At 43.8% G+C, this 12,883-nt stretch overlaps 1 protein-coding gene across 1 annotated transcript in view; it reads right to left on the minus strand.

Moving 5' to 3' along the window:
• Window positions 1-12,883, minus strand: part of GBE1 (1,4-alpha-glucan branching enzyme 1) — a 252,679-nt gene that overhangs the window by 50,154 nt on the left and 189,642 nt on the right. Inside the window, exons 11-13 of the mRNA XM_075333081.1 lie at window positions 8,862-8,960; window positions 5,435-5,545; window positions 892-1,063 (exon numbers count right to left, since the gene is read on the minus strand). Of these exons, the coding sequence (XP_075189196.1) occupies window positions 892-1,063; window positions 5,435-5,545; window positions 8,862-8,960 (382 nt within the window). The remainder of the gene's footprint in view (window positions 1-891; window positions 1,064-5,434; window positions 5,546-8,861; window positions 8,961-12,883) is intronic.

Here is a 12,883-nt window from a genome sequence, read left to right on the forward strand (position 1 = left end):
CATGTGTCTCCTCAGCCTGAGAATACCAGTCCCCAGCTGTCGGGCTTCAAGATGGCTGGGTATCAAAAATGGGCGGGACCTCACGCCATTGTTTTTAAATTTAAAAAAAAAATAATTAAAAAAAAGAATAAAAAATTAGCCACAACTGGGCCCTCTTATTTTGATACACAGCCAAAATAAATGCACAACTGGAGTTTGCAGCCTGTAGCTGTGGGCTTTACCTGTGCTAGGCAGCATAATAGGGAGGGGCCCTATGCCAATTTATTTTATACCACGATAGTGAAACACAACTAGGGTCTGTGATCGCAAACAGCCAGATGCTGTCACACAGTCTGACTGCAACGAATCACAGACGTCAGGACTGCTGGTGGGTGGGGGAAGCAGTGAATATGAATGAGGCTAATAAGCGGCCCCAGAAGAAGAGTTAGCAGCCCGAAAGCAGTTACAGACACATTGGAGACACTAAGTATAGCACACTTGCTATATTTTTATTTTATTTTTTTTTAAACTCCCGAGTTGCCGGACCCCGATCATTAAATAGAGTTTCCTGAGAACTCTGGGCCTGGGACCGGCACCCGGATACTTTTGAAAACGCGCAGATCCTGACTTTTACAGTCCGGGTCCGGCCATCACTAGTTGAAACAAGGAAAAAGCGTTTGGCTAACTGACAGATGTACTAAAAAAAATTATATATGAAAACATTATATATTTAAAGCATTATTTACTCTAAGCCTCCATCAACTGTACCATTTGCCAATAACCCCAGCAGCTCAGTCAGAAGACATTAAAGAAGGGACGAGTCCTGTCCAAGATGGTACATGACGTATAGATTTTGTAGCATTTTGGATTTAGCAGCTGTAACAAATCCCTCCACATACCTTATTCACCTACCGATAAAATTGAGGTATCCTTCCCCTCCTAGGGCGTGTGTTACCAGTCGGATCATTTTATGAAGCTGAATTCCACGGTCAATAACTGGCGTTAATGGAGACATCACACTCATGTTTGAGTACATCTCGGCATCCATTAACCAGAAAGCCAATGTTTTATCTCCAACTAGTGCCTAGGGAGTCAATGTAAAGAAATATAAATATACAAGACATGGTTACAAACACTAAAGATATCGGCGTATCCAAAAGTTATGGTTTTAGTTTAGGCGTTGCCTTTTAGCTAAATAGTCTTGCTAATCATCTGGATTATATGAAATGGTTAAATGTCCAAACTGGAAAGAACATGTCTATCTTTTTAGGGTGTGTGAGCATGATAGTAGTGAATCCCCATCGTGAACATGACTTGGCTCATTGGCCATCATGCTTGGCACAGCCTAAAGGCGGCGTTACACGCAACGATTTATCGTGCGGATCGCACCCGCCCCCGTCGTTTGAGTCATTAAACCCCCGTCACACGTTCTTACCTGCCTAACGACGTCGCTGTGGGCGGCGAACATCCTCTTCCTGAAGGAGGAGGGACGTTCAGCGTCACACAGCGGCCGCCCAATAGAAGCGGAGGGGTGAAGATGAGCGGGACGTAACATCCCGCCCACCTCCTTCCTTCCTCATTGCTGGCAGGACGCAGGTAAGTTGTTGTTAGTCATTCCCAGGGTGTCACACGTAGTGATGTGTGCTGCCACGGGAAAGACAAAAAAACGGCGCGCAGAAGGAGGAACAACATTATGAAAATGAACGACGTGTCAACGAGTAACTGTATGGTGAGTATTTTGCTCGTTAACAGTCATTCGGAGGTGTCACAAGGTACGACATCTCTAACGATGCCGGATGTGCGTCATGAATTCTGTGACCCCGACGACATATCGCACGATATATCGTACCGTGTAACGCCGCCTTAAGAGCGCCACAAACGAGCCAGTGCCGCGGAGGGTGTGAAAGTGGCGAGTTTGTTCTTTTATTTATTTTACCTTGTTTGGGGTAAATTTACCAAGAGGAGGACATGTATACCAGGAAAGGGACAAAAAAATAAAGGACATATATACCATGAGGGGCCCAGGAAGGGGACATATATACCAGGAGGGGGACATATATGCTATGAAGGGGACTCACAAGACTTTGTTCATTATCTCTGCTTGTGTTTATGAATGATCATTAACCTATAATATACACCATGATGTGGCCCCATTGGGGTGTTATGGAAAAGATAATTTAACCTAGTGAACCTTGTGACACTGGATCCATGAGATAAAAGCACAGCATAATTCTACTTTAGGAAAGTTCACTTTTCGTTTGGACTCGCATTAGCCTTTATGTGAGCTCATCCCTTGTTACATATGCATGTGGCATAGTAATAAAGTTGTACATAACTTTGTTAGTAATTGTTCATTCATTAGGGGAGGCGAGTACAGAGCTTAAATGGCTCATTATACAGTTTGATAATTATAAAAGTTTGCCTTCTACTCCGTGCACATTGTCATTGTCTGAAAGCCACAGGCTCCTGTAATTAGCACAGCGCCAAATATTAGCTGGAAGATAGAAGGCAACAATGTACAGAATTAATAATTGGACAATATCCAGTAACTTCCAAATAGAAAATGCATTTAATTCAGGGGCTTTATTGAAGCTCCTAGCATAGTTACCTGGAGTACGGCCAATGGCAGGTTACACATGGATACGACGGGAACATAAAATGTGCAGTTGATTTGCAATAATTACATATCCCATTTGAGCACTTAGATCATCAAGGATTTCACAGAAATCTGCAAGAATGCTTAAAAATGTTTTCCACTCAAATATTAATATCCCTAAATAAGAAATTCAGGACAGAACTGCACTGATAATTTACATATAACTTCTCTGCCCGAATGCAGAGAAAATAGAACTTCATTTTTTCCCTGAAGCTGGACTTCCAATTAGATAGCCACATATCTTTAATGCAGATTAGCACTATGGAGGCAGATAATTTTTTTTATTTTATGTTCCCTATAATAGGTTTTTAAATTTGAAGAGCTTCTTTTAAGTTCATGTTACCTTCCACTCAACTTTCCATTAATATGCTTGGATACAGCTCTCTGAACAGCCAGCTTCTGTAGCAATGACCTTTTGTGGCTTACCCTCCTTGTGGAGTGTGTCAATGACTGCCTTCTGGACATCTGTTAAGTGAGCAGTCTTCCCCATGATTGTGTAGCCTACTGAACCAGACTAAAGGACCATTTTAAACGCGTAGGAAGCCTTTTCAGGTGTTTTGTGCTAATTTTCTGAGTTAAGGACTTTTGGGTTTTCATTGGCTGTAAGTCATAATCATCAACATTAACAGAAATAAATACTTGAAATAGATCACTATGTGTGTAATGACTATATAATATATGCATTTCCCATTTTGTACTGAATTATTGAAATAAACTTTTTGAAGATATTCTAATTTATTGAGATGCAATTCTAAATGCTTTATAAAAAAAAAAAATTCCTGAGAATGTTTCTGTTTCAGAAACTCATACACTCTTTAAGCCTTAAGATAGATAGGCTATCAAATTGTACAATACAAAGTGCATACATTATTAAACAGATCTTACACCTGATGTGACTGGTGTACTTATTACGTTTGAGTTAAATTTCCACAAATGATCACACATTCGTTGTTCAGTAGATTTTTGATGTCTGCCCAAATAGCCTAATTATCAGCTCCTTCATGTTCTGCATTGATGCTGGGCTCTCACATTGTTCAGCACAAGCAGCAGCTGTCAGTCAGGCTTGGTAGGTGGGGATTGAATGAATTGGGATTCAAGATTTTTCACTTTTTAGCTTGACTCAAAGTGCCCATAAGATATAAGCAGTGTGACGCAGTATGATTGTTGATGGGAGCTATATCCCTTCTTGCATGTGGTTTTTGCACTGTTGAGCAGCAGAGAGAGATAAGATTAATCTCGGGTCTGGATCTTCTCTGCTAGTTCAGGTTCTGAGGCAACGCTGGATGTGCCCAGGTGTATGATTAGCACCGCATAAATAGAGAAAAGATTAACCTCGGGACTGAATCTTCTCTGCTAGTTCAGGTTGTGAGGCAATGCCGGATGTGCACAGGTGTATGATTAGCACAGCATAAATAGGCAGTCAGAGCTTCTCAGTATGAGGGTGGTTGGGCTGGAGAACTGAATCTGTCTGTGCTGAAGGAGACTTTGTTGGGAAACCACATCTGAATGGACTATCAAGTCTGGGACTGATGTTTTGCTGCTACCAAGCTGAGCTTTCCTGTGTTTCCTGGTCTGAAGTAAAGCCTGCTTTACAGGTTACGATTCTGCATACGATATCGTATGCGATCGTACCCGCCCCCATCGTATGTGTGGCACGTTCAATTTGTTGAATGTGTCGCACAAACAAGTAAGCCCCCGTCACACGTACTTACCCGTCCATACGACATCGATGTGGGCGGCGAACATCCACTTCCTGGAGTGGGAGGGACGTTCGGCATCACAGCGACGTCACGCGGCAGCCGGCCAATAGAAGCGGAGGGGCGGAGATGAGCGGGACGTAAACATCCCGCCCACCTCCTTCCTTCCGCATTGCCGGCGGGAGCCGTAGGACGCAGGTAAGTGCTGTTCATCGTTCCCGGGGTGTCACACACAGCGATGTGTGCTATCCCGGGTATGATGAACAACCTGACGTTCAATTTTTAGGAATTGAACGACGTGCATGCGATGAACGTTTTACCGTTCAATTGCAATCGCACGTAACGGTTACATGCTACAATGTAACTTACGATGCCGGATGTGCGTCACTTACGACGTGACCCCGCCGACACATCGTAATATATATTGTAGCGTGTAAAGCGCCCTTAAGACTGTGCATTTATGTTTTTGTTGTCAAGTGTGAATAAAACACTCATCTTTTTGGACTGAGAACCCGTGTATGCCTCTTTACTGTGTCCCTGCCATCGCCTACCAGAGCAGATTCCCTACAGCAGCCATTTCTAACAAAGATTTGCAAAATAAGTACACAAGCATCATCAAGTCTAAGATCTATTTAATATTGCATGCTGTTAGCACTGCAAAATCTGGTGACATATCCTCTTTAAATACCCTATAAGTGATTCTGAATCGATAGAGATAAACCTCCCACACCGCTATTTAAAATCTTTACCAATCAGCCAGAGAAAGAAGCCGCTACAACGAGCATCTCTCGCTCTGGATCACCGTAAGGTGTAATGCTTTATTTCCCTTTTGTGGGCAGCAGAATACTTAGTGTCAGGAGGATCACATTGCAGAGGGTCCCAGCATCAGACACTATGATAAAGCTGTACTATACCTGACATTTCCTCTCCCTAAGGACACGGAGTTTCAGATAGTCTGTTCTGAATTACGCTTTGGGAGAACAGAAGGAAGAAACCCTACTGACCCTCATGTGAATGCTGCCTTTATGGCAGAGTAAGGTCTCATTAAACAAGCATTACATTTGAGAGACAACTTTCCTATATTGATTTACGGATACATTACTTGGTCATGGCTTTCAGCATACGCAATGCACTTTTCATTATATCTCCTGTTGGTCAGGGTGTGCACGATGTCCCCCATGTTCCAATCTTCATCCTTGAACTCTTTCAGAATCTGCAATAAAGATAAAGTGAACACGTCTTTGGTAGCAGAAAGCGTACCCTTATATTAATGCCCAATTTTTTTAAAGCATGTGAATTTTAATGCCTTAAAGAGAACCTGTCCAGTCCAATATGAACCCAGTACCACGAGCAGTTCTGCGTGTATATTGCTAATCTCTGCCTAACTGTCCCTGCATCTGGTAGCATACATAAAAGGGATCTTTATAAAAAGTGTTTATAAAGATCTCTTATTGTATGCTAATGAGTGAGGGGACTAGTCCAAGGGCGTTGCATCCCTTGCTAGTCAGCACCATTAGCATGTTAGCACACCCTTGTGGGCGTACTAACAGCTTAATGAATGCGCAGTGTCAGAGGATGATCTCCCTCACCTCTCCGCCGCACAACGCTGGATTTCAGCTCAGTGCACATGATCCCGGAGTTTGGGTCATGTGCACTATGAAGCCGGGTGTACGCATCCTGGCTTCAAACTGAAGAAGTGCGCATGACCGGAAGTCTGGGATCATGCGAACTAAACCAAAATCCAGCGTCGGGCGGCGATGGCGGCGGAGAGGTGAGTGAGATCATCCTCTGATGCTGCACATTCATGAGCATGCTAGCACACCCACAGGGGCGTACTAACATGCTATGGGGGCTGACTAGCAAGGGAAGCAACGCCCAGGGGACTAGTTCCTGAGCTTATTAGTATATGCTAAAAGATCTTTAGAAATACTTTTTCTAAAGATCTCTATCTATTCCTAGTGTATACAGGGACAGTTAGGCTATGTGCACACGTTGCTTTTTTTTCAGCGCGGAAAAAAACGCACCCTCTGGCAGAGGGGAGATTTGTAAACAATGCTTTTTTGAGTAAAAAGCATTGAAAACGCATGCATTTTTCAAGCGTTTTTTTAGGTGCGTTTTTTAAGACTTGTCAGTGTTAATAAAGATGGTTGAACACAGAACTTTGGAAAAAAAAAAACCTGTGATGTCATTTCCTTCTCCACATTTTGTTGGATAAATGGGAGGGCTTGGAATGGAAGGAGCACCATTTGAATTTTGGAAAAGTTGAAATAAACTTTGCGCACCATGTCACATTAGCAGGGCCCCTTGGGCACCTATACGTCAGAAAACCCCCACAAGTGACCCCATTTTGGAATCTGCATCCCTCAAGGATTTTATTCAGGAGTATATTAAGCATTTTGAATCATCAGCTACTTCACCCAAAATGTTGCTGTAGCAACAATATTCTCACTTTTAGGCTATGTGGCCGTGATCCAGCGACACGGCGTCTAGTACACAGAGTCAGCCTTCCTGCAGAGATGTGAATGTTGTCCACGGGAGAACGCAGCTGGCCATGCCCACGATTTGGGTTCAGGCTGCTGTGGAGCTCTATTCTACCTGCAGAGAGCACTCTCGTCTCCACAGCATAAATTGACATGCTGAGGCTCGGGAAGCCACGCCACCGGTCAGTTTATGCTGCGGAGAAAAGAAGCACAGTGGGCACGGGATCTCCAAAAATCCTTCCACTGTGCTTCTACTGCACAACGCAGCGTTATGGACGCAGGGAAAACACTCAGCACCCATAACGCTGCAAACCCTAATTGTGGGCACACAGCCAAAAAAGCGTCAATGGATGAATGGATGTCAAATATATATAACATCTCACCCCTGCCTGCATATTCTAATCTGGCACCTTTAGTACCTTTCATGTGGCACTAAAGGGTGCCTAGCTTAGTATTTATCCAAAAAAAAAAAAAAAAAAAAACAATGAAAAAAATGGCGTGGGGTCCCCCCTATTTTTAATAGCCAGTCAGGGTAAAGCAGACAGCTGTAGCCTGCAAACCACAGCTGGCAGCTTCATCTTGTCTAGTGATCAATTTGGAGGGCTCCCCAGGCTTTTTTTTTTTATTTATAAATAAAGAATAAAAAAAAAAATAACGTGGGGTCCCCCCAAATTAGATCACCAGCCAAGGTGTCAGGATGGGAAGAGCCATGGTTATTGGACTCTTCCCAGCCTAAAAATAGCAGGCCGCAGCCACCCCAGAAGTGGCGCATCCATTAGATGCGCCAATCCTGGCGCTTCGCCCCAACTCATCCCGCGCCCTGGTGCGTTGGCAAACGGGGTAATAAATGGGGTTGATACCAGATGTGTAATGTCACCTGGCATCAAGCCCAGCAATTAGTGATGTCACGGCGTCTATCAGATACCAGACATTACTAATTGACAGTAAACAAAAGCAAAAAAAAAATGACAAAAAATTTTTTATTAGAAAAAACACTCCCCAAATCATTCCCTCGTTCACCAATTTAATCAAAAAATTTGAAAAAAATGGGTCCGCAGAAATCCATTTGGACGTCCCACGTCGGCTCTTGACCTTCTAGAATATGGGGACACGTTCAGGGAACGTATCCCCCATTTTCTAGGAGGGCAGACCCTCCATTTGAGGAGAGTGGGTGCCAAAAATCTGCACCCACTCTCCCCGGGTCACAGCTGCAGAGTGTGAGCAGCCAGCACAGGTATCTGAACACAGTGCTGGCTGTCAGCTGCTCTGCTCATGTGACCGCACTGACCGGCGTCTGCTGTGAAGGAGGAGGGGGCCGCGGGGGGGGGGATCAGCGCTGCGACCGGACAGGTAAGGGGGAATACCGGGGGGAATAGGGGGAGACCTGGCAGGGCCTGGGGGCATTTTTCTGTCGCATGTCTCAAGGCACATGCGACAGAAATCATAGGAGAAGGTTGCGGCTGGTGCGCTACTGTGCGCGCGGCCATGTTGGATTTTCAGGAGGGGGGTCGGGGGTCGGGGCGGGCACTTTGGCGACATCGGGGGCTTTCCAGGACTTTGCCAGGAAGTGAGGTCAACAGGAAACCTCTTGACCTCACTTCCAGGTAAATGCCTGCGTTCTGGCATGCCGAGAAAGCATGCGGACCGCAACAAAAAAGCAGCTCACTGCGGTGTAGCTGCGTTCTGACCCACATCATTGATTCAATGGGGGAGAGAACGCAGCTACACCGCACAAAAGAAGTGACATGCTGCTTTTCTTTCGGACCGATTTTTGGCATCCAAAACGCTGCGTTTAGAAACGCAGCGTGTGCACTGATTTTTCGGCTTTCTCATACACTTTGCTGGGAAAGCTGAACGCATGCAATTTGCCACTGAAACGCTGCGGTTCTAAACGCAGCGTTTCCACGGTAAAAAACGCAACGTGTGCACACAGCCTTAGGCAGAGATTAGCATTATGCACCAGGAACTGCTCGTGGTTCTGGGTGCATATTGGACCTTACAGGTTCCCATTAACCAGATGGGCCTGAAAAAAAAAGCCTGTTCATTTACCTGAATCCACTTATCGGGTACTGCCATGGCTAGTCGGTAATCAAATCCTCCACCACCTTGTGTTACAGGGCAGCAGAGAGCGGGCATCCCAGACACATCCTGGAAAGGGGACAAGAGAATGAAATCATTCATCATAATATTTAAAAAAAAAAAATAAAAAATAAAATCTGAAAGGAAATTGAAGAACATATTAAAAGTTTTTACATCCCAAACATTGCCGTATACTGTAACATAATATATTGCTTCTGTGTTGGAAAACATCTGATTATTATATATAAACATTAAAGCGCTTTTCTCACATTTCGGCTTCAGGAGCGCACTTGCTCCCGTACCTCCCAGCTTCCTGTTTTGCTCCTGACCACTGACTGTTCTGATCAGCTGCACACCTGCGCCACTCGTCAGAACTGTGAGTGATCCAATGCTACATGCAGAGCATCGGAGGCCTACAGGGGCACTAAAGCTGGCTTTACCGGTTTCAATGGGTAATAGCAGTTTCTGAAAACCTAGAGAACAGACGTTACATAATAAATAAAATTCCGTCGGTTAACGGAGAGAACATGTGCGGCACAAGTCGGAAGTGGGTGTATGGAGCGGGGTCACGGGGTAAGCTCACCCCATAACCAGATAGCAATGGCTATGTATTACAGTGCAGGATCTGTCGCTAACAATTGCAGGTGGAGTGGCACTCTACCTGTGATTGTTAGCCGTTTAAATCCGGCTGTCAAACTCTAGAAGCAGGATTTAACACGCGCCGACATGCGGGCACGCCATTTTAAGAGCACATGTCATAGCAGAGCTCATTTGAACCATTGCCGGTGGCCGGGCTTCAAAGACGACTGATTCTCACTGTATGCAGCATTGCTGTATATAGCACAAGCAATCAGACAATCCCAGCTTTGTCATTAACCCATAACATTACCCCGATAGCAACCACACCAAATCGGGATGATCTAGGTAAAGCACCAGAGTAGTCGCATCTTATGGATGCGACACTTCTGGGTGGCTGAGAGCTGGTATTTTTAGGCTGGGGAGCACAATATCCATGGCTCCTCCCATCCTGATAATACCAGCCTCCAACTGTCTGCTTTATAGTGGCTAGTTCTTAAAAATGGATTAGACCTCCCCTCTATTTTCATATTCAGCCACAGTAAAGCTCACCGGTGGGGGCTGCAGCTTGCTGCTGTTATAACCACACTAGCTATCAAAATATGGTGGAAGCCTAGGTCATTTTTAAAAAATTAGTTTATTTCGTTTTACCCTACTATTCAGCAAACGGAGTGCAACTGATCACAGATGCGGACAAAGGGTGAGCGGGTGTTTTTTTTTTTTTTTTTTTTAAAGTCAATGGCTGGAAGGGCTAAGCAAAAAAAAACAAAACAGGAAAAACGCCCCAACAATTGATATGCTGCATTTTTTTTTTCTGCACCAAAATCTGCAAGGAAAAAAGAAGCAACATGCACAAACACTTCAGAAATCTCAGACACTTTTTTTTGGTGCATATTTCTCAAAAAAATGCATCAAAATCTGCCTAAAAAAATTGCACTGTTTTCATATAGCCTAAATGTTTGAAAAGTCCCATTACATTTTTGGATGATACTTCTATAATGTTAAAGGTGTCTAACAGATAAATATGAAATTAAAGAGATATCTGGGCAGTAGAGAAGAAAGTATACTAGATGGCAATTGTCCCGTCTACTTGCCCAATAAGTCTGGCATGAGTTTGAGAAGGATGGCACCAAGAGTTCTGTGTACACAGTTACATGAGAAAAGTGGACGAACCATAATAGTTGAGAGCGGAAAAAAAACGTATTGCAATAAAAAGAATGTAAGAACTGAATATATTAGGACATGAAAATATAATATTGCAAAGACCGCACAATCAATCAAAAGCGTTTCAAATGGAGTCCTTATTCATTGTCCGAAACGTGTTTGATTGCGCTTTGTATTGTTATACACTACAGTTCAAAACTTTAGGGTCAGTTAGATATTTCCTTTTTGAAAAAAAGCACATATTTTTTCAATAAAGCAAACATTAAATTAATCAGAGATATACCGGTACTCTATACATTGTTAATGTGGCAAATGACTATTCTAGCTTCAAACATCTGGTTTTTAATGCAATATCTACATAGGTGTATAGAGGCCCACTCCAGTGTTCTAATGGTACATTGTGTTTGCTAACTGTGTTAGAAGGCTAATGGATGTTTAGAAATCCCTTGAAAAACCTTGTGCAAGTATGTTAGCACAGCTCAAAACAGTTTTACTGATTAGAGAAGCTATACAACTGACCTTCCTTTGAGCCAGTTGAGAATCTGGAGCCTTACATTTGTTGGTTCTATTAATCTCTCAAAATGGCCAGAAAAAGAGAACTTTCATGTGAAACTTGACAGTCTATTCTTGTTCTTAGATTGAAGGATATTCCATGCCCAAGAAGCTGAAGATTTCCTACAACGGTGTGTACTACTCTCTTCAGAAGAGAGCACAAACAGGCTCTCACCAGAATAGAAAGAAGTAGGAGGCCGCGCTGCACAACTGAGCAACAAGACAAGTACCTTTAAGTGTCTAATTTGAGAAATCGACGCCTCACAGGTCCTCAACTGGCAGCTTCATTAAATTAAATAGTACCCACAAAACGCCAGTGTCAACGTCTACATTGAAGAGGCGACTCCGGGATGCTGGCCTTCAGGGCAGAGTGGCAAAGAAAAAGCCACATCTGAGACTGGCTAATAAAAGGAAAAGATTAATATGGGCAAAAGAACAAAGACATTGGACAGAGGAAGATTGGAAAAAAGACTAATCGAGTTTGTGGCGTTTGGATCACATAGAAGAACATTTGTGAGATGCAGAACAACTGGAAAGATGCTGGAAGAGTGCCTGACGCCATCTGTCAAGCATGGTGGAGGTAATGTGATGGTCTGGGGTTGCTTTGGTGCTGGTAAAGTGGGAGATTTGTACAAGGTAAAAGAGATTTTGAATAAGGAAGGCTATCACTTCATTTTGCAACGCCATGCCATAGCCTGGGTACAGCGCCTGATTGGAGCCAATTTCATCCTACAACAAGGCAATGACCCAAAGCACACCTCCAAATTATGCATGAACTATTTAGGGAAGAAGCAGGCAGCTGGTATTCTACCTGTAATGGAGTGGCCAGCCCAGTCACCAGATCTCAACCCTATTGAGCTGTTGTGGGAGCAGCTTGACCGTATGGTGCGCAAAAAGTGCCCATCAAGCCAATCCAACTTGCGGGAGGGGGGAAGCATGGGGTCAAATATCTACAGATTACCTCCGCAAATTAACAGCTAAAACGCCAAAGGTCTGTTAAGCTGTAATTGCTGCAAAGGAGCATTCTGTGACGACAGCAAAGTTGGAAGGAGAAAATTATTATTTCAAGTAAAAATCATTATTCCTAACCTAGTCAATGTCTAGACTAGAGTTTCTATTCATTATGCAACGCATTTGATAAATAAAAGTATACATTTTTCATGGAAAAGACAAAAAAGTGTCCGTCTGACCCCAAACTTTTGAACTGTAGTGTATATATTCTGATATATTCAGTTTTAACTTTTTTTGGAATAAAAAGAATGATTTCATGAAGACCCCGACTGCTGGATCTTTCCGCTTCTACTGTTTCTCCTGCTGGTGCCATCAGAATTTGTTGCAACAGACTTTACCTCCAACCGGTGAGCTGACATTCCCACTTTCTGTACCATAATAGGTATCCTCTTCAGAAACCGATATACACAAGCGGCTGAAATAGGGTGTCCGTGCAATAGCACAGCGTAGATGGGCCAGAAGTAGTAGACGCAGTAGTAAAGGCCATATTAGGCCGGTTTCACACATCCGGCTTTCGCCGGTTTGACGGATGCGGCACACGCCAGTAAAGTATGATACAGTACAGTCGCAGCGCGGCAACTTCCGGCTCACATACCCCGGTCACATGACAGCATGTGACCGGCACTTGTTGGGCTACCAGTGTACTGTATACACTGTACTGGTGTGCGCCGCATCCGTCAAACCGGCGA

The sequence above is a fragment of the Anomaloglossus baeobatrachus genome, chromosome 2, assembly GCF_048569485.1.
Source record: "Anomaloglossus baeobatrachus isolate aAnoBae1 chromosome 2, aAnoBae1.hap1, whole genome shotgun sequence".
Lineage (NCBI taxonomy): Eukaryota > Metazoa > Chordata > Amphibia > Anura > Aromobatidae > Anomaloglossus > Anomaloglossus baeobatrachus.